Source organism: Anabas testudineus, chromosome 10 (assembly GCF_900324465.2).
Source record: "Anabas testudineus chromosome 10, fAnaTes1.2, whole genome shotgun sequence".
Classification (NCBI taxonomy): Eukaryota; Metazoa; Chordata; class Actinopteri; order Anabantiformes; family Anabantidae; genus Anabas; species Anabas testudineus.
The window spans coordinates 14,144,777-14,171,655 of record NC_046619.1 but is presented as its reverse complement, the minus strand read 5'-3'; the positions used below and the strand labels follow the sequence as shown (position 1 = coordinate 14,171,655).

General features: G+C 39.4%; 2 protein-coding genes and 1 non-coding gene across 10 annotated transcripts; 1 reads left to right on the top strand and 2 right to left on the bottom strand.

The window, feature by feature from the left end:
• Nucleotides 1-26,833, bottom strand: mbnl3 (muscleblind-like splicing regulator 3). Of its 7 annotated transcripts, none has more exons than XM_026357964.1 (9): nt 26,816-26,833; nt 21,803-21,919; nt 13,994-14,998; nt 8,510-8,674; nt 7,801-8,004; nt 7,468-7,707; nt 6,506-6,659; nt 2,215-2,309; nt 1-1,235 (listed from the first exon to the last, which is right to left on the bottom strand). In XM_026357964.1, the coding sequence occupies exons 3-9, from the start codon at nt 14,165-14,167 to the stop codon at nt 1,233-1,235; spliced, it is 1,035 nt and encodes a 344-aa protein (XP_026213749.1). In that variant the 5' UTR covers nt 14,168-14,998; nt 21,803-21,919; nt 26,816-26,833; the 3' UTR covers nt 1-1,232. The 7 variants fall into 7 exon arrangements, with proteins under 7 accessions (XP_026213749.1, XP_026213748.1, XP_026213747.1 ...); XM_026357963.1 differs by lacking the exon at nt 26,816-26,833 and adding an exon at nt 22,684-22,701; XM_026357962.2 differs by lacking the exon at nt 26,816-26,833 and adding an exon at nt 22,183-22,245.
• Nucleotides 23,508-26,808, bottom strand: hs6st2 (heparan sulfate 6-O-sulfotransferase 2). 2 transcript variants are annotated; one of them, XM_026357958.1, is made up of 2 exons: nt 25,491-26,808; nt 23,508-24,691 (listed from the first exon to the last, which is right to left on the bottom strand). In XM_026357958.1, the coding sequence occupies exons 1-2, from the start codon at nt 26,069-26,071 to the stop codon at nt 23,863-23,865; spliced, it is 1,410 nt and encodes a 469-aa protein (XP_026213743.1). In that variant the 5' UTR covers nt 26,072-26,808; the 3' UTR covers nt 23,508-23,862. The 2 variants fall into 2 exon arrangements, with proteins under 2 accessions (XP_026213743.1, XP_026213745.1); XM_026357960.1 differs by having other exon boundaries at nt 23,508-24,688.
• On the top strand, nt 26,630-26,702 carry trnaf-gaa. Its single transcript has one exon. It is a non-coding gene; the product is annotated as a tRNA-Phe (tRNA).
• Nucleotides 26,834-26,879: the final 46 nt, after the last annotated feature.

Here is a 26,879-nt window from a genome sequence, read left to right as displayed (position 1 = left end):
TGTTGATCTTTGTGACTTTGGTAAAGATCAGATCACATTTCATCACCAATTTGGGCAGGAAAAACAGGAAATTAAAACTTCCACTTGCCATTGTAATTCATCATTTAAATTCAATGGTTTTAATAAAAAAAAAAAAAAATTGTCAATTTGTTTTCAACATAAATAAATTAAGAGCTACTCTTTTAGAATTCAGCCCATTTGTATCAAAACTGAATGTATCTTTCTTAATGTCTACTTTAATTTAAGGTTGTGAATTTCCGTGAAGTCTCATTTGGTGCTATTATCAGCAACCAAAACTGATCTAAATTATAATTGATGTGTTCTCTATGTATTTACAATAGGAACTGTTAATGCACAGTATTTTTTTGTAACAACAGATATTGCTTTTAATTGCAAATGACAAATCTTTTATTGTATCCTGTTAAGTGTTATTTTGAATTATTTCATGAAAATAAGTCTCCTCTGCAGCTAAGCAGATAAATCAAAGGCACAAACAAATTAAATCAACTGGCAGGATGAGACCATGAGAACTAACTGAATGGTACACATTGTATATCATTAATGTTAGATTTGTTGCCATCTTGACATGATATGACATGACATGATATGAAACACTCTTTAATTTTGACAACACATAACAGCTGTAGACAAGTGGCAGGTCCATTTGCCGTGTGAATGGTCTTTTTTTCCACATTAAACTTTTATGAGTTTCTGACTTAGGAACAGTCAAATGTGTTGGGTCGCCTCATATGATGGCTCCAACCCATAAAGGGCATTTTAGTCTTAAATGTATATGTGTATTTGTCTGCACATGTCTGCTGCACTTTTAAGGTGTGGGCATGTATGGCTGTAAAGAACAAAGGAGCTCTATTGCTCAGCCTGATCAAGTCAGTATGCATCAGGGTGGCTGCTATAATGCAACATTAATATGTCCAGGCTTGTATTGCGTCAACCACTGCAGCTTTTTTTCCTTTCATTATATTTCATAATAAGTTTCACATTTCCACTCAGTTAGTGTGCACTGAAGGTGAGGCACATGTTTGCTGCATTCAAAAAGATGATTGCCCTGGTACTGCGCAGGTTTCAGGGACTTTAACTGGGATTTCGGGAAAGGCTTACTGAGTTTAGCGCCACTGGAGCTGCGACCAGCAGTTTGGGGATTGGACAGTAATGAGTTTCCATGGGAATGCACTGGAGCTCCACTGGATCAGACGTCACAAGCTCTGATGGGTCTACTGGGAGAGAGAGAGGAGGGAGGAGGAGCAGTGAATTACCACTGACACAAACATTTTGCAATAACCTTTAGTAGGAGATTATTTTGTAACAAAATCTGGTATTTTACATATTTTAACGTTTTAATCTTAAAAGCAAGACGTCAGGTTAGCACTGATGATGGTTTCATAGACATGGCTACTGAATGTTTGTCATCACTGTGAAATTGCCAGTAACACTTTTTTTTACCAACTTTGACCATTAAACAAATGTCAGACTGAGAGAGTTCACACTTCCACAATTTTCCTTCTTTTACATTAACTCATTAAATAACTCATTAACTTAAATATGATCCTATTATCAAGTAGAAAAAAATCTAAAACATTTTGTCACTCTTTTTGGATTAGTGGTGATAGTAATTACATAAACGTCAGATGAAACTCAGTTTTTTCTTTCAGGTTATTTGCAGTAAGGTTGTGCATGTGTAAGTGGACACTGTGAAATAAGGCGATAACAGAAATATTGACAAAAACAAAAGTGAGGCTTTATTTTTGCTGGAACATATCAGCTTGACCTGTGTTTCACTCTGTGGAAACTGTCATAATGTACAACAGCAGCTAATGTTGCCTAGAAGATCTAATTTCTTTTTATTTGACTGCATCCAGAAACTAAGACAATAAAAAGGGAGGAGCATAAAATATTTTTTTTGTAAATTTGTATACAGATGTGGTTTTTCTTTTGACTTTTACAAATGTAGATAAATGAATGCCAATGTTGGCAATGACGTTATATGCTGTAGCTGAAAACCTAGTATTAGAGTTCTCTAAACATAATTTTTTATTTGCTCGCATTACAACAGACTGAAAAGTGAAGACGGATGAAATGTGGACATGACACAAGTGACATTACAGGCAGGTGCTTATGTCACCTTATGAAAAACTGTGGAAATGACTCAGAATCTACTGAGCTAAAATAAAAGAGAACTGAAATGAGAGAGCAAACCTGATTTGTGGCAGCAGATTCAGCGAAAGGAACATTGGTGACTGTGGTCGAGGCCGACGAAACAGTGGAGGTGGTGGCACCGTGCATCATGGGAACTTTTATTCAGGCGAGTAAGACAAAAGACAGAGGACGAGGATATGGGCGGGGAGCAGGGGGAACAGGAATGATATGGTTACCATGGTAAAATGTGTAGGATCAAAAGTCATGGCACAAGTCAAGTGATATTGCCAGGATGAATTTGAACAAGTATCAAGACACATGCAAACAAAACAAGAGATAAAGAAAATAACTTATTTAAACAGTTTAAACAGTTACAAAACAAAATACATTGTTCACCAACAAACAAAGCAATACACAGTCATACAATGTAATCAGACTGTACTGTATCTGATAATTGTATTCAATGGACAGAGCATGTGTATGGTGGGAGCAAATGATTCATTAGAGAAAAAACAAATGTCACAGCTATACTCCTGTTGGTGACTTGTTGTGTCAGATTTAGTGACTGGCTTTGCAAGATGAATTTAAACATTTTCACTTTCCACTGAAGACGCTTTGAACACTGATAACACTGACATTTTATTTATATATTTTTACCCTTCTGAGGTCAAAGAAAATTTCTACTTTCAGGAAAAGTCTGGAAGTCTAAGAAAGTCTGAAAAGATTAAAGAAGCTGAATAAACACACTTGTGATATCTGTAGTATCTACTTGTGTGACATATTTCTGGTAAGTGCCACAGTGCCCAAGTTTTAAGACTACAAGCAAATGTTGGATATCATTATAATACCATATCATGATAATATCATTATATGTCATAATCTGCACACAGCAGTGATAAATATGGTATGGATAGAGAATACAAAGAGTACAGGATATACAGTGAGGTGGTCTCACACACAAACACACACACATTTTCTTCCTTTTCTGTGCATGTGTGTACAATTAGATTCCTGATTCTAATGTTGAATATTTCATTGTATATATTTTGTATTCACTGTTTCCACCTCAGCACCACACTGTCACAGATGAGAAGCCTGGCTTACTGGTCTGCATTTTAATGATTCACACACAAGTTATCCAACCCTGGAATAGACTTATCAAATGAGTAAATTGTCCAAAAACTATACATATAATTCTGATACTATTTTTCTGATATAATAAAAGTGAGTAAAACACTACTCTGCACTAGACTTAATTTAATAAGAACTGTTTCACTTAGTTTCCTCAAGGTTTAAAGAGGGCTTGTACAGATGGGGTCTAAGCAGGGATAACCTATGGGGGCATCCTCTCACCACTGAGTCTGGGCACTAACAGGAAGCAGCTGGGATTTTGCCTGCAGTTGATCCACTTCCTCATTTTCCCAGCTGCCCCTTTCCTGCAAGTGGGGCTGGGGGTTTTCATAAGCCCTACAAGATGCCTGACTTAAAGCATGAACATCAGCTGTAGGCCCCTGGACTACCTGTTCAAGCCACACCTGTCCTACACACACACATACAGTACATGCATACATGTACGCACACCACAACACGCTCACACAGAAGTAAAATGAATAAATGCTAACATAAAGCACGAGTTGTTAAACAAACAGGTATGATGACACATGGACATTGTGAAATGAAAAGGATAAAGGTCTTCAACATTGTCTATTATATCATATGTTTAACCTCAGAATTACAAACCTCAAAGTATTTCATTTTTAGCTATTTTTACACCCAACACTCATATTTTAAATATTCTGATGTACATGGTTTTGTTAGTAGAATGCTGTATTTAATGTTGTTGCATCTGTTATGTAGTAATGGCTATATTTGAAAACTCATCTCAACCTTGAACAACCAAGAGCTTAAGCTTATTAGGAAAAAATCTACTTTACTGCTACCAGTTACTGGATGGTGTAACTTACACAAACTTAAAGCTTGTTAGAGAAAAGTAATCCATCCATCAGGATAAAGACTGTTTATAAAGGATTTTATTGCTGGTTTGTTCAAAAGACTCAAACTCCTAGTAACTTTTCTCAGGATATCACCACATCCATGTTTTTCTGAGCATCAGATTGTTTTCAGCAACAGCAAATTTTTTTGTTTGGCATGTTTAGCCTTTTATAAACAGACAAGAAGCACGGGGGAGAGAGAGAGAGACTCAAAGAGGGGCTGTTGTGCTTACAAGGCAAGTGACTAATTTCTTCAAGATAACCATATTGAATGGGTATGAATTAAAACTAATTAATTAAATAAAACAACTATTGATTTGAAACATTGCTTGCAGTAAATGTAAAAGAAACATAATTTGTACTTAATTGAATACAACATGCTGATAAATTCAATCAGGACATCCTTCAATTAATCAATCAATCATTCAGTAAGTCCATTAACACATACAGTACAGTTACCAATGGCTCCAGGGCACCATGCACAGGTTTGAGCCTCTTAAGTAACACATAAAAACATGCTTAAAACAACAAAATGATGAGACCAACTGAAACAGACAGGAAGAGAAAAACAAGGACAAAGGTGTAACAGCAGGTAAAATCAAGTCAACAGGTTCAGGCCAGGTTCAGTGACATCAAGGCTGTTGCAGTTAGTGCACACGACGACCAACACACAGAGACACAAAAGCAAGTTCTTGATAAGTAAAGGATAAAAGCCAACTACTTTCAGCTGACACACAGACATCAACGCTCTGATCTGTTACACAACACTGCATGTTTAATGTAAATGAGTGGATACATTTTCTGTTTAAAGCACTGAACACCCACTGATCTACAGTCAACTTTATTTGTTGTTGTTTCCAACTAATGACTATTTTTTCAATCAATTGTTGATTAATCTATGAAAGGTCAGTGGAAAATTTTCACCACAAATTTTAACAGTCCAAGGTGATACATTCAATCTGCATATCATGCATCATGTCTGACCAACAATTTTGAACCTGGCTATACAAATTACAATTATAAGTATATAACAAATACACTGCCAGTCCAAAAAAAAGTCAGCACCTGGATTTAACTAAGCAAGTAGGTAAGACCCTCCCATTGGATGATTATGTTTCAGCTGGAAACAAGTTATTTAACCCTAACTGATGCAGTGAGTAGCTTCTGATTTCTTAAACAACCATGTCGGAAGACACATCCTGTGGTTGCGAAAAGATGTTAATCTGTTTCAAAAGGTTCAAATTGGCATGAATCAAGCAAAGAAAACATCTAAGGAGATTGATTAAACTACTAAAACTCCAATGGAAGAAGGCCATGTGGTCTGATGAGTCCAGATTTACCCTGTTCCAGACCAATGACACATCAGGGTAAGAAGAGAGGAGGGTTAAGTGATGCACCCATCATGCCTAGTGTCTAACGTACAAGCCAGTGGGGGCATTGCTATGATCTGGGGTTGCTGCAGTTGGCCAGGTCTAGGTGCAGCAAGGTTATGTGTCCAAAGAATGAGGTCAGCTGACTACCTGAATATACTGAATGACCAGGTTATTTCATTTCATTTCATTTCATGACACATCATTTTCACATATGGATTGGCCACCACAGAGTCCAGACCTTAACCCCATTGAGATGTGCTGGAGAAGATTTTGCGCAGCGGTCCAACTCTCCTATCCTCAATACAAGATTTTGGCAAAACATTTATGCAACTCTGGACAGGACGTTTTTTGGACGGGCAGTATATTTGTAGTTTATAAATTCAACGATAATGATCACAAATTCTCTGTCAGTCAACCTAATGAATTAATTGAGTAAATGTAATTAAACCCTTCAAATCTCTAATGTTGAAATCATGTCATATGACTAAATATGGTTGTAATAGCAGGGCTGATGTTCATAATGGGCTTGTTGTAACTTTCATTTAAAGCTACTTTTAGTAAAACACAACAAAATATATCCTCATGTTTTTGTATTGTCTGGTATTTGATTTGTCTGTACTGAAACATGTGCTCTCTAACTTTTTATGGCTTAACAACTCATCATCACACATCAAGCATTAGTGAATCAAATGCAAGCAACACAACAGATGATGAAAGAATGGAAAGTAGAACTATGTTTGTGTGAAAGGTGAATAACACTGTATTTACACTGTAGCTTAGCCTTGCACAGACACAGCATGCATATTTTACTATTAACCACACCTGTAACCCACTGAATATCACAATATTACCTTGTCAGCTGAGGAAAAGACTTTGCATGTGTCTGCTCAGAGCACATTCAAAGTTCCAGAAGGTCTGGGACCAATCATTTGGTCCCTACATGTGTTATGGATGAATTCAGCATGTGTAATGTTACTAGAGACTCACCAGTGGGGATGAAGGCTTGTTGCTGCAGCTGCATGTTAGCCAGGGCTTGCTGGTAGTGGAACATGCTAGGGTTGAAGACAGTGGCAGCAGCTCCGTTATTTTTCTCTAAGACTGGTCTCTTTGTCAGTGGCGGCACGGCCCCTGGTGGCAGAGTCTGGCCAGGAAGAAAATCAGAGATTGGACAAGATGATTTAACTTTCAACACTGGCCGCTGTGACTGTTAAACATTGAGTAGAAAAATTGCTCTATCTTGTGTAATATTAGAGTATATGCTGTATAGTCCTTTTTGTTTGTGCTCTTTAGACTCACCATCCAGTTGAGGTGGATGTTTCTGTTTATCGTCACAAGAGGACACTACAGTACCTAAGATTAGCTGAAGTGACGTAGGCCAGCCCAGAGGTCAGGCCAAGAGCAAAGTGGGATTTCTATGATTTCATTCTCTAATGAGGGTGGTGCTGCAGTCGAAGATACCAAAGACAACTTTTCACTTATTTAAATAAAATAGAACATGAATTTAGGTTAACAAACTTTAACACACACACACACACACACACACACACACACACACACATTGTAGGCTATGATCCTAGGCTGACGTAGGAATGTATTTTTAATTATACAACCAGATTGATCTCAGATTAAGTACAGGGAAAATGAACCAATGACTATACAGAATAGTAGTATTCTCTAACAAAAGCCAAATGAATATCAGAATTTATAAACCTTGGTTTCAGGCTCAGACACATGCACAGTAGCAGACATTATTAAAAAACATAATCCCCAGACTACATTATCAAATTTCAAGCTGCCTGACAGATACTGTGTGCATCCGTAAACAATATCCTAGCACACAACAAGAATATTTTCTAAGAGATAAGATATAGTGAAAGTTTACTTTTCAGATGGTGAGTACTAGTTTACACCTAAGTTTTGTAACTATCACAGTGGTGAAAAAGACTCACCAAGGCTGTGGGTGTGGTGTTTTGGCTGGCTTGGTGTTGGGCAGCCTTGATCCTGGCCTGCAGGTGAGCCGGGGGGTGGAAGTATTTGCACTTGTCTCGGCTACAGCGGCCCTTAATGAAGTCCATGCAGACAATTACAGAGTTTTCGCTGCAGTCCACCATGCCAGCCTCCAGGGGGTGAGCGTAGCGGCAGTCGCTCTCTCCTCGTGTGCAGTTACCGCGTTGGAATTCTCGACAAACCTGGCAGGGCCGGTGGGAGCACTGATTAACATTTACCTTTTGTCATTCTCTGGCCAGTCATAGAAACACAACAACTGCATGCCTGCTGCATACCTCCAGTTTGTCTGTGCGAACATGTTTTTGTGTGGAGGTGCCGTTGCCCATAGCTGCCAGGCTGGTGGGACTCCCAGGGACCAGCAGGGGAGTACTGGGCAGCAGCTCAGGCATCAAGCCCATGCCTGGGCCCATGTGGCTCAGATATGGACTGAAGGCCATACTGGGACTTGTTGCCAGAGAGGGTGTTACAGGGAATGTTGTCTGACGGAGGGAGAGAATGATTAAGACAAGAGAAACACAATAAGAAGACATGGCAGTACTCTTCGTTATTTACAGTAACAAGAACACATCTGTTATCGTGAGCTATACAATTACTTCTTTAAACACAACATTTAAAAATCTAAATAGTAGAAAAAAAACATTAACTTGTTACTTCTGACATTCAGGTAATTTTATATTTCCTTCTGCAGGGTCATTTAATTTTATTTAGAGATACCTAGTGTAATTTCTGAATATAATCCCTAATGTAAATGAATAGGAAGCCAAAGTAAGTCACTTTTGTTTTCTACTTCCTTTTGTTGTAAGAGACAAGAAGAAAATCAGCCAGGAAAATTCCATCAGCAGACATCACTGGTGGCATTTGCAGAGAGTCACTACTACCAAACTGCTGGCTACAGCTTCACTCACAGAACGAGTGCATTGACTATAGATGACAACACTTTACATACATTGCATTAATTAAAATGTTTTAGTGCAGGTTGCTCACTATGGGCTGCAGCTGTGCTCCAGGTAGCATGAATTGCATCTGCTGAGCCAACATGGCTGCTGCGGCCTTCTGCTGGATCAGGTTGTTCCTCCCGTTAATCTCCAGCTGGGTTTTCAGGTGTGGAGGTGGGTGCAGATATTTACAGTTCTCACGTGCACAGCGCCCCTGAGGAAGGGAGGGAGGAATGATGACTGAGAGTAGACAGACAGGGTGACATTTCATAGTAATGATTATCAGAGATAAAGTCACATAACAGGGAAATGAGAATAATAGGCCTTAAATTTCTTCTTAAAACCCACTTACAAAGGTCTGTGAAGATTCTCATTCTTTGAGGTCATGGTTATCCCTTAAGTACTGTTCAGTGGAAACTGGACTTCTTAGTTAAGAACAAATTCTAAACACCCCTTATACTCACTATTCAGTGCTGACATTTTTATTATTAATAATATTTGAAAATAATTAATTTATTATTTTTAAAGCATTATGGCCTTTTGAAGTTAATAAACACTACACTGCAATTCACACAATTTCTTTGTCTAACACTTCAGCATTTGTGTTATTTTATATCCACTACCGATTCTGCTGAATTAGTTGCATTAGCTTTTTACTTCACGAAGCAGTGTCTATGTGAGATAGGTGGTCTACTGTCCCCAACTTTCCTTTTCAACCTCTATGTGAGTCCTGTATGTGCACATGGTCCTCCAATCTCATGTTAAATAAATAGGAACAACTAGAACATGCTTTCATGAATCTGACATATAGTAGATTTTTTTTCTTTAGAGTAAATTTAAGAAAAAACTCAGATTAGCAGAGAACTTATTTACATAATCAAGTACAATTTGTTAAACTAAACATCAAAAATAATATGTGTTTTCAGAACTCCCATAGAGTTATGTCTCGTACTTTCTGGTACATTAAAGTACTAATGAAGCCCCAGAAGATCTAATGCTGCATAATTCATGAGAAATGTGCAGCCACTTTGTGTGTTTCATTAAAGGTGCAGTATGCTGGAATCAACAACTATCTAAGCAAAACAGAAATGTAAAAATTTAACTGTGGCACAAGTAGCAGTAAAAGTAGGCATGTCAACAGTTGACAAACAATCAAACTGTACATTTAATTTCTCATTTGAATTATTTTTTAAAAACAAAGTGAAATGGCAGGTGTATTAGTAGTTGAGCCAGCTTTTGAGTTTGACAAAGTTGCACATTAGAAGTTAAATAAACCAAAGTGATAAGAGATAAAACATATAAGACCATATGCTCAAGTCTCACGATCCAGTGCAAAAGACTGTACTGTTACTTTTGAGTTATCAGTTCAACAAATAAGCTGCGTTCCAGAAAAAGAACAAATATAGACTGACGGCAGCACATATACTTGTATTAGTTTATTGAAATTGTTACTTACTACAGCAGCATGTAAGTATTATTAACAAAATGTACATAAATAAATATATGTTATATTATGTGATTAGGTTAGATATGTATTTGTATCTAAAATCTAAAATGGTTACCTACTGCAGAAACGTCAATGGATAAAAAAAAAAATAATAATAATATACATTATTGTTGATATTATTATTATATGAAAAACTGTTTTAAGCTTAGTTTTTAATTGGAATAATGTATCCTAGTAACTACTTTTATTTAGAAAAAAATATACCTGCTGTAACATAACTTTCTTAAACACGCTCATGTAATCAGCACAAAGCACAATTCATGACTATTCATTAACAAATGCAGCATACGTAGAGACGTGTTGGCTCCACAGCCAGTACGCTGCTGTTGGGTTTATGTGCATAGTCACGGCTTTTCTATTTGTCCTGTATGCAAAGCACCATTCAGCACATGGCGACTTAAACTATGACAGCAGACAGATTACATGACTGCAACCAAAGTAATAAATGTAAAAAAATAAAATATATGTAAAATAAATGCATTGGCAAAATACAATAGAGTCACATAATAAATGTGAACAACAGCAAGGAAATGTTCACATAAGTCAGACAAATGATTAATCACATAAACTTTATACTAAAGTAGAGCAATGTAATAGACTCTGATATTCCATAAGGATGTATCAGTTATTACATTTTAATGAATGCAGTATTTTTAGGATTGCAAAAATTATTATGCCATTAATTAATAATTTGCTAAATTAGTCACTACACTAAAAATTAAGATCACAATTTTTCAGTATTCTTCTGCTTCCCTGTTTCTCCATCCAATTGTTAAAACTCTCCTTAAATTCATTTTACTACAATTTAAGACAAAGAAAAGCAGAAAATTGTCACAATAAAGAATATAGCAGCAAATAATATTTGACATATTGCTTAAGTCTCCAATAGTTGGTAATTTATTTTCCAGGTCTTCAACTGTTTCAGCTTTAAAACATCTAAAAATGATCTATGAATTTAAACAAAAGTTTTAGTGACCTAATATTAGTTATATAGTATTTATGTATTTTAGAAAACCAAGGCTCATCCCAATTCAGCAGCTGCTACCTAAAATCATTTCAATCAAAAGTAATACCTTGTGCTCTCTTTTACTTGTCATTTATGGCTTTTCGACAAATTCTACATCAGATTTTGACCCATTTATTTAAAAGCAATTCATTTGGGCTCAGAATATCATTAAAGCAGTGTCCTTCATCCCCACCAGAGTCTGTGGGAAGGTGAAGATGGTGCTGCAGGAGCACTGCAGGTCGACACAGACTCAGAGGAGGAACCGCAGTCTCCATTAAACCCCTGGGCCGACAGCAGCTGTCTGCCCTTGCAGATGAGCTGTTAACCTGCTAAACTTCCCCCAGTGAGCTTCAGTCAGATGCTCTGTCATTAAACCACACCCACACAACGGCTCACATTAGATGATCATGAGCACGCTGCTCAACTGACACAGCACTAAAGAAATGGAAAATGAAAAATTGACTGAAGACAAACTGACGTCATGGTGCAGAGACTCTGATAGTGATGGATGATGTGCTAAGACAAGGACACGTTTAAAAAAATAATAAGCAGCTGGAGAACTATATATATAGGGCCGCAGTGTCTCTTATACCAGCTTCGAGAAGTCACACACATGACCTCAAACACAACACAAAAATACGGATAAAAAATGGTCACTTACATTTGAGATACTAGCAAAAGAACTACATATATAGGACCGCAGTGTCTCTTACACCAGCTTTAAGAAGTCATTCATACGACCTCAAAAACCAACACAAAAATTTGCCTGAAAAAATGGTCACCTACATTTGAGATACTAGCTACAAGCTTTGCATCAGCGATCTGTGTGTTTAGGGATGAGTCAGGCAAGAGAATAAAAGTCCCATGAGCTCAGCAAGCCTGCTCAAAATCAATAGGCAGAGAAAAGTACCTAATAATGAGCCTAACAGTGTCCTTTGAATTTTGTGCTTCAAAAACAAAGGTTGGACTACAATAATGTCTCAATTTTGCAGTCGTTTTATCAACATCGATAGAGAGGCCACACGTTTTATAAACACTACAAAATATGGGGTACGCCAACGAAAAGTGGTGCTGAGGAGAGTAGTGGTCAGGAATCTCCTTTTGGTAGCCATAGTAACACACACACACACACACACACACACAAACATTGAGAAAGTACACTGTTGGTACAGTAGTGTGCTCTTGATGTGTTCTGCAAGGAGAAAGAAATTACATTTTTTCTTACACATATTTTTAGAAATGAAAATATATAGCCCATATTAACATAAGACAAATTATGTTATAGGATCACCACACTCAAGTTTGGACTCATATGCATCAATCATCAAAGAAACACTTATTTTCAATAATTAAAATAACTATCTAATTGTTAGAGTAATTTTTAGCCATGCTAATGGCAAGACTCTGGAAATGATTCGGAGAGTTTCTGTAGTGTAGCAACAATTATTCTTATAATTATCAACTGTTGTGCAGATTATTCTTAGATTCAATTAAATTATTAAATTGCGACTTTTGGACAAAAGTAGTTTTAAGTAGTTTTAAAGTTAAGCTTGTGTTGGCCATTTTTTCATGTATTTTCTTTCAGTACCAAAAAATTAATTGACAAAGTATTCTTTAGGTTAATCAATAATAAAAGAATTATTACTTGCAGCTTCACTATGATGTCATCCAAAAGACACACTGCTGTTAAACCTAGTGTCCACACTAATCATGTGAGGTGACAGCAGCTGTCCAGTTAACAAGGTAAAAAGAACTAGGTGGTGAGCCCCCCCTTCCTCGTCTACAGCAGGTACAGACCGACCAGACAGAGCTAATGGGGGAGCAACAAGGAATGACAATGGTTGGTGTCGACCAGGCAAGAGATGGGAGATATGAGAGGGACAGTGAAGAGGGAGGCCATTAGCAGATAAATCCATAAAATTAAGAAAGAAGGGAGGGTTGGGCAGGGAGCAGGAGGAAGGAGTGATATTGTTGAGCAGTTCTTGGGCATGGCGGGTGGTGCTTCTTTGTTTTCTCTAGTCAGTCAACCAAAAACAAAGGCTGTCAGCAGAGAATAATCCTAAATGAGTATAAAAACACTGTTGTAGAGAGGTGGTTGTTGACACTCTGTGCGGGCAGCCCTGCTGCAGCTCCTGATAAAGAGAGTTGATTTGACCTTCAACTGTCACCAACTTCAGCTCTTTCTCAAACTAACAACATGCCCTGGGGGCTTCAAACAGCCAAATGTGGCCTTTAATGCTTGTTCCCTGCCTTTGGTACAAAGCAGCTCGCCTCTTTCTCCCATCAATGCAACCAGTACAGAGCCAGGCTGTTGCTCTGTGCTAAAAACAGCCATGCCACTCAGGAAGATCAAACTATCCAATGGGTACGCACTCCTGTGCTGTTGCTAGGCCCCCCTCTCTCTCCCTCTCCCTCTTGCTCTGGAGGACATAACACAGAAAAATGGCTGAATAATAAATTCTAACTCAATAAACGAGGAGACAGCAGCTGCACTCAGACAGAAAGCCCCTTGTCTGGGTCTCACTTTTTGCTGCAGGAAAGCTGGTCAAGCAAAGCCTCTTTCAAACACACAAATGCATCCACACACACTGACACAGCAACAGTCTATTCTCAATTTAAGCACAAGTGGCCATTTATAGCCGAAGCCCTTCTAAAATACAGTAAAACATCATCACTTGTCAGACTGTTAGTTTTTCCGCTATGTACTAGTAGAGCTATTGTTGTGGTTATGTGGTGGAGGGGAGTGGATGAGAGGCAGAAGAGCAGCTGCAGTGATGTTGAAGCAGCACGACCGACTAGCCCACATCAGTGGTGGAGGAACAGACCAACAGCAGAGCAGCTTTTCAAGAACTTACAGCCCAAAAATGGGGACAATAAATATCAGGATAACCACAAGATATTCTTCTAAAATTTTTGATTCTGTTTATTGGAAGGTGAGAACCTGACATCAACTATAATGCATGTGTCTGAACAAAAAAGATGTTATAAGGCAAGGAGTGATGAGGGAAAATATCTGTTACCTTGAGTGAGTCAAAGCAGGCGATGACTCGTCCATTTTCCACATGGCAGCTCCGAGAGGGGTGGGCAAACTTGCACTCGGCATCAGAGCGCGAGCAGGTGCCTCTCTGAAACTCACGACACACTTCCAGGGTCAGCCATTTGGTGTCCCGTCCCATGGTCATATTGACAGCCATCAGAGATGCTCACAAGCACTGAGGAGTGGTGGGGGCAGATGGATGGAAAACTGTCTGATGAGTACAAGGGTGACTAATAGTGATGCAAGAAAAAAATCCCCAGAAAAACATAGAGGAAACAGAAGCAAAAAAAATGTTCAGTTTTTCCCCAGTGCAAATAGGAAGCAAGTCATTGTAATCGGTGTATTTTTGGGGATGTTTATTAGTTCTTCCTGGGAAATGTGGCAGCTGAAGTTTCGGTAGGGCGAGATAGAGAGTTTGGTTGCGAGCAGAGACCAGCTCTGTCTCAGAAAAAAAAACTGAACTAACAAAAAAAACTACTGTGAAGACATCACTCTGGCATGCTTGGATATGTTGCTGAGTGTCTCCACCTCACCTGAATCAAGTGACACCCTCCGTAAGTCACTGTTACATTCACGTCAGCATGGCCAAGGCTGGGGTTGTCACTCTAGTTATGTTTAAACAGCCTGAAGATTTCTGTAGACCCAAAAAAGAAGAACCTTAGAGGGATGGTGTCCTTGCACTGATGAAATTTGTTTGCTACTCAGGATATGCGGGGACTGCAGCTCAGCAACGTGAGATGGATGACACTGTGGCTGTCAGGATAAAATATAGCTTCCATTCAAGGCCAAGCACACACTGAGTGGTGTCTTGCTCTCTTCCAGCAGAGTCAGATGGCAGCAGGCGACCCCTTGCAGTAGGCACTTTGGAGTTCCACTTCCTTCCCCTACTTAGGTCTCTTTCTCATTCCACCTTCACTGTCCTCTATTCTTCTGTTGTCATCCTCCTCACTGACCTCTCTTCTGCATGTCCTTGCTTGTTGTGTGCTGACTGTAAAACAGAAATGCAAACATCAATTCAAAGCATTTACAAAACAGCAGCCTGTTGAAGCTACAATGTTGTCAAGGCAAAGCTAGAACATCGTACAAAGCTTGTTTAAAGTAAGGTTGATGAGGACCACGAGGCAGGAGGGTGGAAGGGAAAAAGCCAAAGAGAATAAAGCGAGGACAAACAAATAGGCGAGCAGAGCACACGAGAGGGAGGGAGGCAGCAATGAACAGGAAAGGGCAAGCTATGTCTTGATTAAGTGATACGAGAGAGGGAGAGAGAGAGAGAGAGAGAGGACGGATGAAGGGAGATTGCAGGCAGGGCAGAGACGTCACTTCAACTCCCCTGAGCTCTGCAGAGCAGAAAGTAATTGACTAACTTGACATAAATTGTGCTGCAATGTACTGTAAAAAGAGATGTCATTGAAGTGGCACAATTGGCACATGGGTTCGGCACTGATGATTCCCAGACAGTTATTAATGATAAGGGAAGAGCTGAGGAAAAGGTAGAGCAAGGCAAAGAGAGAAAGGGTAGTTTTTGTCAACTGCAGCTGCTGTGCTCAATGCAAAGCAGCGGCCAATTGAACAGACTCTTGCTGTCAGGCCTGAAGACATCATCAACCAATGACAGGACAGGTTCCACAGTAGCTCCTCCCTCCACCCACCCTTGTTCTTCCGAGGCTTTTTCCACTGGTACAGCAGAGTCATGGCTGAGCCACATGCACAATATTTAAACTCTGAGGTGACTCCAAACAGCTTTGTCTTTTCACAGACAAGGAGGAGTAAGTCATCTGCCAACGAAACTGTGGACGATACTGCAGGAAAGATACATGCAGCCTGCTGTGTGGTTCACTGTGAGGGAGCAGAGTAACGTGTCCAGACACTAACTGAATACAGATAACAATCAGTACGTTAGCTCAATAAAGATACACACAGACAACAAAATACAATCTAGCTTCCCAGGGGAAGGGAAAGTCCAAACAGCATTTTGGACATAAGGTAATTTAAAGTGAAAGGAGTGTTATTTTGTATGAGACCTGAGGGAATAACAGTACATTAATGCACCAAGAGAATAAACAATAGACAAGATGCAGGAGAGGAGGAGTACAGAAAATAGGAGGAGAAGAGGGTTGGAGCAGATAGTCCCAGCATCTGATGGCACAGACACAGACGGAGAAAGCGATGGGGGGCAGAGTGTGAGGGAATGAGTGTGTGTGCGTATATATGAGTGCATGCAGATAGGCCGCCCAGAAGGAGAACACCGCAGTGGAGTGGGAGAAGGAGGGATAAGGGGGAGCTGGGAACTGAATTGATACACCCACCCACAAACACAAGAACAAAGACACATCCCAGCCAAAAAAGGCAGCAATGAGAGATGAGCAGGTACAGCAATTGCTTGGCTTGCTTAACCATTATGCTTGTCTATGCCTCCTCTTCCCAGCCTACCTACAGATCGATAGAAACTTTTCTCAGGGGGACAAGAAAAGCACTCCTCCTGCAGCCTTGCCCATCCTGCATTCACATCCACATCAGTGTCAAGCTCCCTTGCTTACGCAGCTCAGCAATATACAGCCTACATCATCAAAATGTTCCTCAGCAATGCTATTCACTTCCTCTCGCCACTTTCATCACAACAGAGACCAAATGGTGCACAGTTGTCATTACAATAATTCTTTGAAAGCTACTCAGTAACACTGGTTCTCCTCCAAAGCTATTCTTCTTTGAACTGCACACTCAACTCTGGAATATACAAAGTAAGGACCTTTCACTTTCTCTACACTACTTTGCAGGAGTTTCACCCTCCCAAAGATTTCACTGACTGTTCAACCATGTCATTCTTTATTAGCTTTGCCTTCAGCCTCTATCGTGGAATTTATGGATACTGGTAGACAATGAAGAGAGTTAAATATTGAGAAATCATTCCTCATGTAATGGTTAAGCGGGTTACCTGTGACATGCCTACTTGTATTGTACAACATCTTCTTGTACAGAATGAACAACCTGTGCAGAGATGAAATTTAGACAGGGAGTTCTTATTAGTTACTCATAAATGGGTGAATGTAGAAATGTAAAAACATGGGCAAGGACAGATGACTTACGTCACCAAATTTGTACTCAAATATTGACAAAAATTGACTGTCACCTAAACAAAACAATCTGCAGCCATACTAGCAGCGCTATGCGGCTATCCATATGTACTGTAGCTTTAGCGCTTTAAGCTAATATTAATGATAACATGCTAATAATTAGCAGGTGTAATGTTTACCATATTCAACACCTTAGTTTTGTGAGTTAGCATTCTAACACAGCACTAATTGGCTGTAAACACAAAGCAGAGAGGAATGTCATGTCAGTTTGAAATGAAATGTTTACAGCCAAGGTGATATACAGTGGCAAGAACAAGTATGTGAACCCCTAGCCTAATGACTTCTCCAAGAGCTAATTGGAGCCAGGAGTGAGTCAACCTTGAGTCCAATCAGTGTGATGATATTGGATGTGTTGCTGAAAGCTGTCCTGCCCTTTAAAAACACACACCAGTTTTGTTGCTACTCTCCCTAGGTGTGGTCTTCCTGTAAAGATGACTGCAAGAGCACAGAGCAGAATGCTGAATGAGGTAAAGAAGCATCCCAGAGTGTCAGCTAAAGACTTACAGAAATCTCTGGCACATGCTAACATTTTTGTTGATACATCTACAATAAGGAAAACATTAACCAAGAATGGAGTAGATGGGAGGACACCACGGAGGAAGCCATTGCTGTCCAAAAAAATGGTTTGGGGTTGCTTTGCTGACTTAGGGCCTGGACTGATTGTTGTCATTGATGGAAAAATTAATTCCAGGGTTTATCAAGACATTTTGCAGGAAAACGTAAGACCATCTGTCCGCCAACTGAAGCTCCGCAGACGATGGGTGATGCAACAGGACAATGATCCAAAGCATACAAGTAATTCAACAAAAGAATAGCTTCAACAGAACAAAATACACCTTCTGGAGTGGCCCAGTCAGAGTCCTGACCTCAACCCGATTGAAATGCTATGGCATGACCTTAAGAGAGCGATTCACACCAGACAGCCCAAGAATATTGCTACACTGAAACAGTTTTGTGAAGAGGAGTGGTCCAAAATTACTCCAGATTGTTGTGCAGGTCTGATCTGCAACTACAGGAAACATTTGGTTGAGGTTATTGCTGCCAAAGAACGATCAACCAGTTATTACGTCCAAAGGTTCACATACTTTTTCCACCCTGCACTGTGAATGTTTGCATGTTATGTTCAATAAAAACATGAAACATATAATGTTTGTGTATTATTATTTTCAGCAGACTGTGTTTTTGTATAGTTGTGAGTTAGATGAAGATCAGGGCACATTTTATGACCAATTCATGCAAAACTCCACGTAATCCCAAAGGGTTCACATACTTTTTCTTGCCACTGAACACTACCTATTGCAGAACACAGCAGAGATAAAACATGATGAGGCCAGAATATACACAGGAATAATAAACAGGAGCAAGTAATTAAACAGCAGATGGGAAAGGGCTATGAATGATAGAAAAGAAAGAAGGACAAATTTGGCTTTAAGTACTATTACAGCTAAATACTTAGATCTCTATTCAAGAGACAAACACTTGATGCTACATGCTTGAGGCTGCATTATTGTGCAATTGCAGCCCACACACCACAGCTATCTCAGTGTTGTCCCTCACAACACTGATGAAAGCTTCAAAGGAAAAATAAAGCATAAAAATATGCTTTTGCTGTCCTACAAGGACAGAATACACCAATTGCTGATTTATTTAATACGCTTTTAAAAGTGATTAATCGACTAGAAAAATTATATTTTTTCTGTTGATCAACTAGTCAGTTAATAGAGAAATTGTTTTAGCGCCACTTAAACCTTTAACACCAACCGACTTGGAAAAATGCCACCAAAGCTCAAAGTTGTACGTTATAACGTAATAACCTTTGCCTGACCTTTACAATGTATATATACAGTCATATGCAGGGATGTGTCATCGTTAATAAATGAATCTAATTATGATGCTGTTGTCTGTCCTCTGTGTGTGCAGTGAAAATGGGATCCAACAGTCAGTAGGTGGGGGTCAAAATGTAGGTGGAACATAGTAGGGGGTAGTAGGGAGGACAGACGGAGGTGGCTGCTGTTGACTCCAGCGCACTGTGTCCCTCATCAAACACAGCTCACCAAAGGGCTACAGACAGGATAACCTTCACCTGAGCTCTGACGTCTGCATTGTGGCCAGTGTGTAGGCTAAGTGGCACCTCCACCAACAACTCTGCACCTGATCTGCTCACCCTAAGACACAGCTTGTGAGACATTTAGTCAGTGAAAGGCAGAGTGACACATTAACACTTGAGAAAACTAAACACTTTTTATCATCCTTTGTGCTTATTTTTTAACTGCTCTATGGTAGACGATGACAGAGACAACATAACATTAAAAAAGTGCTCAATAGAGCTAAAAAACTAAGTTTACCTTAAGGCAAAGGAAGATGTTAAAATGACAATGTAAAGACATTTAGGCTTGAACTATACATATTAGACATACATATTTGTAATGAACTGTTCTAGATTAAGAGCATTAGGTAAATGTAATAAATATAATACTGCTAATGCCGCAGAGAGGCATTATTATAAAACTACAAACAGATATATTTTCTAAAGAAAATTTGTCAATTTGAACCTGAAACAGTTCAAATAGTGAAAGAAGCTAATGACCTTAACACCACTACAAATATTATATAAGCACTTAACCCCAAGGGGTTAAAATCACAGTTAAAATGAAAGAGCTTAAATAATTGCACTGAGTGAAATTGAGGTATAAGCTAGAGCTGAAGAGTTATAGATTCAGTTAAACTTCAAGCACTGAAAATAGTTGAAATGTCACGATTTAAGCTTGCTCTACTAACACACTTACTGTGAAGTGTTCTAGATTTGAGGATTGGGAAGTTGTAAAATGGGAAAGTAAAGTGTTATTGGTTAATGCTGCAGGTTGCCATGGAAAACTAAATAATTATAAAGCTGGAAAATAAAATTCTGGGGTGAAATCTAGAAAAAAAATCAATGCTGAAATTAAAAACTGCTATGATTGAAACCATTAGGCAAATGTATTAAATGGGAAGTGTTTTAGACTACAACATGAAGTCTACAGATCAAACAAAATGAGGTCTGCTGAAAGCCACAGAGGAATTTTAACAGTTATACACTCAAGTAAACACAGATCTGTGTGTGAGCTTGGTTTCACACAAGACTCTGGAGTTTCCCCATTCCCAAAACACTGGTGAATTCCATTTTCAGAAGCACAGGTAGTTGTATAACAAATACTGAAGTTGTGAAAACCCCACTTAGATTGCCATCTAAACAATGGCTTTGTGTTACAGCTCACTAAACAGACAACTCTATTGAGAGCAGGGACAGGGATGAGTGCAAAACAGGATAACATCAATGACCAGGTGATTGATTAAAAAGCACAAGGTGAAAGATCCATAAATCACAATGAGAGTGAAAGCCAGCAGCCTGGAGGGAGGGAGCAAAGTAATTAGGTTAAGTATCAGTAATCCCTTCAGCTCATTAAGGCACCACAGCTCCCATTCAGACAAACATATAACAACGTATTCCATCAAACAGGACAGTATAGTCAATACAAAGCATTAATATTTGGAATAATGAAGCATAAGCTGCCTGTTGCACATTGCAAGCATAAACTGCCAGTTGCAAATTGTTATTGAGAAAAGAGACTGAATAAGGTGTAGGCCCTGGAGCATCCATTATGCTTCATCATAATGCTGGTTTTGAGCAAGGAGTTTAACATCCTTGTAGTGAGGTAATTAAAGTTAACTGTGTGGAAAACTGTACATGCTATAGCTGAGCCAATAACATATTGTAAGCATAACATTTTTGATTTGTTATTGCTGCTACATTGGTGAATGGTTTTATTTGCACCATTAGATTGAGCATCTCAGGCAATTAATATGTGCCTGTGGGAAAGAAGTAATGAAAACAGGTTGTGTGGGAACAGTGCCAGTTTGTGTGTGTGTCAGTTTATCTGTGTTTATATTAAGTATAAAAAACTAGCTAGACTGGTGCAGAGTCCACAGCCCAAAGGAAGTGTGAACTTGTCTTGACTAGCTGAATTGTTAAACGCCAAAATAATGGCAAACCATCCAGTGGAGATGCATGCAGTTCGTGTAGAAAAGTAGTGACAACACAGCATGATGGGTTTTTAGGGTAAACAAGGACAAGGCACTGACTGCAGTCGAAATCCCACAGATAACCAGGAAACAATCTGCAGGTGCACCTCATTCTGCCAGCTGTAATGGATTTAAATTCAATACTGCAGTGAAAAGAGTGACTCCGAAAGTAATTTCACATTGATTTTAGCTCTTTACTTTCTGGCATGACAACAAAATCCACTTGATATACTGTAAATACATCCAATTAAATCCTAAATATTCCATACAACCAAACGATTGTATGCAGATCCCAGACTACAAAAGCTGCTTACAGCTTTTTTGGTATCCACACAGCATAGCCGTCACCTCCCTGCAGACCTGCCCAAAGCATGCTAAATGTAAACGTTATTACTGTTGTGCCTACGTGTAACACCACATTTAAGACTGTGTTTAGTAATAACAGAGGCAGATTTCCACGCAACAGGCAGAATGAAAGCATTTTAAATGACTGCAACGTGAATTAAATATAAAACTCACCGCTAACCTCGGTTGTTTCTATGGGTGAGGTAGATTTATTATTCCTGCAAAGTCAACTGCGCCAGACGTGCTCAGCCTCTTACCTGTTTGTAGTCCAATCGGAGTCAAGTGTCTCCCCCTAAATCATCATCGGTTACATTTATTTCGTTGTTGTTTTCCACAAAACGCCTACTTGGTCTGATGCACACTCCCAGTGTTACCTGGAAGTGAAAGAAGAATAAGAAGAAAGCGCGTTATGGCGAGCCAGAAATAATAAAATCACCGCTGGTAAGAAACGTGTTACCGCGGCCGAGTGAAAGAAAGAACAAGCGAGAGCTGAAATGTTAGCTGCAACTAAATTTGCTCGGCTGCAACACAGACTGAACACACAGCAGAATAACAAATTTGGAAAAAAAAAAACAGAGGCAGAGCAAAATGGTGAGGGAGGAGTTGTGAAAGAGGGTGTGTGCGTGTGTTTGCTTACGTTTATTAAACATCATCATTAGCATTGGGAGAAATCAGAGTCACGACTAAAGCACAGCAGGTATCTAGGTAGGCTGCTCTGAATGAAAAACAGGTAAGTTTACACAAGATATACAATAATTAAGATTAAGGGGCTTGATATTATAGCTAGCTAACTTACACCTACAAAGCAGAAAAAAGACTCACATCAGACAGAAATCAAACACATAACCTATCCATATAGTGTCATTTTAGGAATACATTTAACAGGCTTGCATTATTTAACTTAATTAAACTAGCTAAATATTAAGATAGCAGTTCGGCTGAGGTAAAACATGGCGTTTCTTTGACGAATGTTAATTAACGGTCAAAATTGAAGTTAAACGTTAACGCCTAAATTCACAAACTCATTTCCAAAACATTCAAACAAAGGCGGTGATATGTTCATGCCTGTCACTCTTTGAATTTTCAAAAGATCAATAATTATACAACAATAATTATATTAGTTATTTGTCCTTCTTACTTTAGGTGACGCTCTTCACTTGTTCCACCTGAAGCTAGCTAAGCTGCTTTTCTACCAACACTGTACTTCCGGTCTGTTATGGATTTTCGCAATAAAACCTATCGAGCAGCATCACATGTGCACGTTGTTTTGCTGCACATTATTCGGTTTACAGTGGTGTACCATATATGCCTTGAAACAGACAGCTCCTGATCTGTATTTGCTCTTCTAATCCCTCAACTATTTCTGGTGCTGCAACTGTACTAATAGTAATCCCTCCTTTTCACAATCCAATAACCTCCAACATCTTGAGCTTTTTCTGTATATTGCTTAATAATTCGTCAACATTTAGGAGCAGCTGTCACAGTTGATCCCTCTATTAAATCCTGCAAGAATCAGACTGAAAAATGGTTCCAATCCCATCCACACGTATTTAAGAATAACCTGTGATTCAACTGTCACCTTAAAATCTCCAAACAGGAAGGTTTGACTGTATTAAAGTGACCATAGCCCTCCCTGCTGGGGCTCTGCAGGTTTGCAAGTGCATAAACAGATAAAACATCAGACACAAAAAGAGGACACTGCTGTATGGCAAGAAAAGACCAGTAGTTCAGTGAATGTAAAATCATTTTTATATAAAAAAAACTGATACTTAAGACACATTCAGTAATTTAACAACATTAGCAATTAACACAACACATTGAGGTATGTATGAAAATTCAATTTCCCTTTTCTCTTACTTGAAAGACACTTAAAACACAGGTATAGTTCAAAATGTGTAAGCATTTTAAGACAATACAACAATTTGGCAAACATATAGTGTTATTGTTAATCACAAACAGTGGCATTTTTAAGGGAACATGTATTACACTGTTCCTTTTAACAAAGAAAAATATAAATATCTGGTCATTCCAAGCTACATAACATGTTTAAAAGCCCAGACAACACTGTAGGGTACAGGACTGCAAGTAGCTATACCATCCTCTTTCAGTTAAGGAAATACCCTGATTATTTTGAATGTCAGTTGTGGCAAAAAATACAATCAGTATCAATAAATAAATGTGTCATTTCAAACAGTTCATGGTGTGAAAGAACATTTAGTGTAAAGAATATACTAAAAAGAAATTGAATACATTAATAACAGACAAGGCAGAACTTGGCACACTCAGTATTAAGACACCCAACTGCTAGTTGTCATATCTACCACTGTTCAACATTGTCCACGTAGTCCTCCATGGTGCTGTTTTCATCTAGATCCCACCAGTCTGGGAGCAGCACTTCTGACTCCATATTGTCTCCATCAGCCTTCTCTCTTTTCTGCTCCTCAGTTACCACAGAGCGACTTTCAAGCTGACAGGGCGCTTCTGCAAGCTTCAGTTGCTTTGCTTGCTTTGTTGTGAACCTTCCACGGAGCCTCCTCCTCTCCTGCTGCCGCCTCTCCCTGGCCTGCCTGCGCTCCTGCTGCCTTGCCACCTGGAAACGCTGCAGGAAAAGGTCTCGGGCATACTCATACAGCTCTACATCCCATCGGTTTAGCTGGCGGATTCTGCGTTGAGTCTCAGAAGGTACCTCAACACTAGCAGCACGTGTGCCATTGAGCTGAGTGAAGGGTGCAATGAACTCCAAGTTGAAGGTTCGCTCAAACAGATACTGGGTCTTACGCTGGTACTCTGTCAGCCCAAAGAAAGCCATGCCCCTTAGGTTACGTTTAGCACTCTCAAGAAGTACTGCCCAGCGTTCTTCCTCACTCATGGCAGAGACATTGTAGCAACCCACTAGGCTGAGGTCAGCCAGCATGCGGGTCTGCCGGTTGTTGGCCAGGTTGTAGGGGCAGTCCATGAACTCCTGCAGGGAGCAACCTGACCAGTCATCTCCTGAGTAGCAGCTTGGCAGCTCGGACAGCGTTGGTGAACGTCCATCACATACATGTAAGGAGGCTTTCCATGTGGCTCCACGCTGCACATGACGCCATTCACTCAGGTAGCGCGATACTGGGTCTCTTAAGATTGTTATGTAATAATAGTTCCTACTGGAAAGAAAAAAATATATTAGATATATGCATCATTGCAATTTAATTATTAATTTGAATTTCAGCAGCAACTTTGTCTTTTTATTGTTTATTTATGTTGATTGTTTATTCAAAAATTTAAGTAAGCATTTGTTGCATATAACATTAGCAAAATTGCAAAATAACAAATATAATATAAAATACATTTGTTTCGCAAGAAACTCTAGATAGCCCAGGAAGAAAAGGGGGTATTAAATACAAAAAAAATATTGACATTCAGCAGTATCATAATGAACTAGTTCTTATCTCACTTGTAAGTCACTTTGGATAAAAGCGTCTGCTAAATGACTAAATGTAAATGTAAATGTAAATGTTATCTTAGAAAACCAAACAAAAACGTGAATGTTGCAATCATCTGGCCTTTGCATTGTGTAGAGACTAGAAGCATTTTTTTCACTAGGCTGAAGCAACATTAAGCCACGTAATCAAGTGTTTTTTTAGTCTTTAAGCGCTTGTTTCTTTAGGTATTAAAACCTTCTCCAAAGGTTATTTGAAAGTTGAGTGACGTCAACTGGACTTCTTTCTTTTATGGTCCGGCTAATAAAAAAAAAGAAGTCAATTTGCCACTTGAATGACTGAGAATCTTAACCCAATTCCTGCAAAGGACAAACTCACATTTAGTGAATATACTAACTCCATTAAGTAAACAAATATACAGTTATTACAGCTTCAAACTGCTTTGCTGAATGACCAAGAGTTGTATAATTACTATTATGAGCAACGTGCACTGATTGAATGGTACCTCTCAATCTCGACTTACCTGGGCAGGTTGCTTGCAGCCTCTTGTGAGTCCATGCGTGACGGGACACAACTGGTCAGCTCAGTCCAGTCTGCATGAAGCCCACAGCTCCAGCCCGTGGAGAAACGGGAAAACAGCCAGGTCTCCTTTTTACCTGGCCGATAACAGGTACATTTCTTCTGACCTGCGTGACACTCACAGGGCCTCTCCAGCTGAATATTCCGCACCAGGTGTCTGCCAAACGTTGTGCCACCGGTTTTTTGAATGTGCAGAAAAACTATCACATCATCTCCTTTGATGTTGAAGTCTACAACACGATTTAAATCGGCTTTCGTAAAGTTGAAGCGAGGGACAAATCGGACCAGAGCGCCGTCTTCTGCGATGTATGGATCCTTTTGGAGTCCATCCTGGATTTCGTTTCCATTTCCCCGAGAACCAGTTGCGCTGCCGACTTTAAACCACGATCCCATCTGGTGTAGCATATGGCACTCAGACCTGCTCGGACATACGTACTGGATCATAATGACGCCAAAGAGCAAAATCATGAGCAGGAAGATCAGGAGCCGGTGGTGGCTGCTACTAGTGCTGGACTTCTCATCCATCTTCCCGAGGCGTAGGGAAAAACATCCCTCTGGCAGTTCGAACCCCTGCTTTGGCTGGGGATACTCAGGGAGGAGTGTTTATATGGCCGCCAAATACAGCGAAAACAATAACAAAGCAGCTACCAGTCAGCTATCGTTAGCTAGCCAGATAGTTGGATGACTCGCAGAAGAACGGAGGATATCTTAATGTAATATTTCCTATATTATACATACAAAAGCCTAATCTGAAATAGCGGAATATTTCCCAATACCATTAGTTACTGATACACAGCGATCGTCTTAGTTCAGCAGTAAATCCTCGTCTTCACCAACCAGCCATTCTTGACCTTTGTCTTCCCAGCAGCCTCTGCGCTGAATGAAATTACGTCACTATGTGGAACGTTCTACCGACCCGGAGCCGTTGAGACACAAAGTTAACGGAACAACAGACGAGTCGATGTTCGGAACTTATGAGTCTGTTAGCAACTGTTAAACCATCTATAACATATATTAAACATATTAACATGAGCTGTTTAATGTTTTCGTTAAATTAAGAATGTACTACACGGAGTTTTCATCGCCGAAATAGCTCAGTTGGGAGAGCGTTAGACTGAAGATCTAAAGGTCCCTGGTTCGATCCCGGGTTTCGGCATTTTGATGAAGCCGCATTTTTCCTTTAATCGTATGATGTGAAGAATTCTTACTTAACGCTAATCCAATACATCAAAATCAAGTAAACAAACTTTTTCAGTCTTGTCGACTTACAAGCCCAAAGAAGAGAGGAACCACGCTTGTTTGACGAATATTTTGTCCACACATCAACTGTGCA

What these genes read in the sequence shown, in the direction of transcription:
- mbnl3 (XM_026357967.1), bottom strand. Translation starts at nt 14,167, where the DNA reads ATGGCTGTCAATATGACCATGGGACGGGACACCAAATGGCTGACCCTG. An exon ending in TTCGCACAGACAAACTGGAG is followed by an intron (nt 7,708 to 7,800) that starts GTATGCAGCAGG and finishes CGGCCCTGCCAG; the next exon opens with GTTTGTCGAGAATTCCAACG. An exon ending in GTTAGTGCCCAGACTCAGTG is followed by an intron (nt 1,233 to 3,507) that starts GTGAGAGGATGC and finishes CTCTCCCAGTAG; the next exon opens with ACCCATCAGAGCTTGTGACG.
- hs6st2 (XM_026357958.1), bottom strand. Translation starts at nt 26,071, where the DNA reads ATGGATGAGAAGTCCAGCACTAGTAGCAGCCACCACCGGCTCCTGATC. An exon ending in GCTGCAAGCAACCTGCCCAG is followed by an intron (nt 24,692 to 25,490) that starts GTAAGTCGAGAT and finishes TTTTCTTTCCAG; the next exon opens with TAGGAACTATTATTACATAA.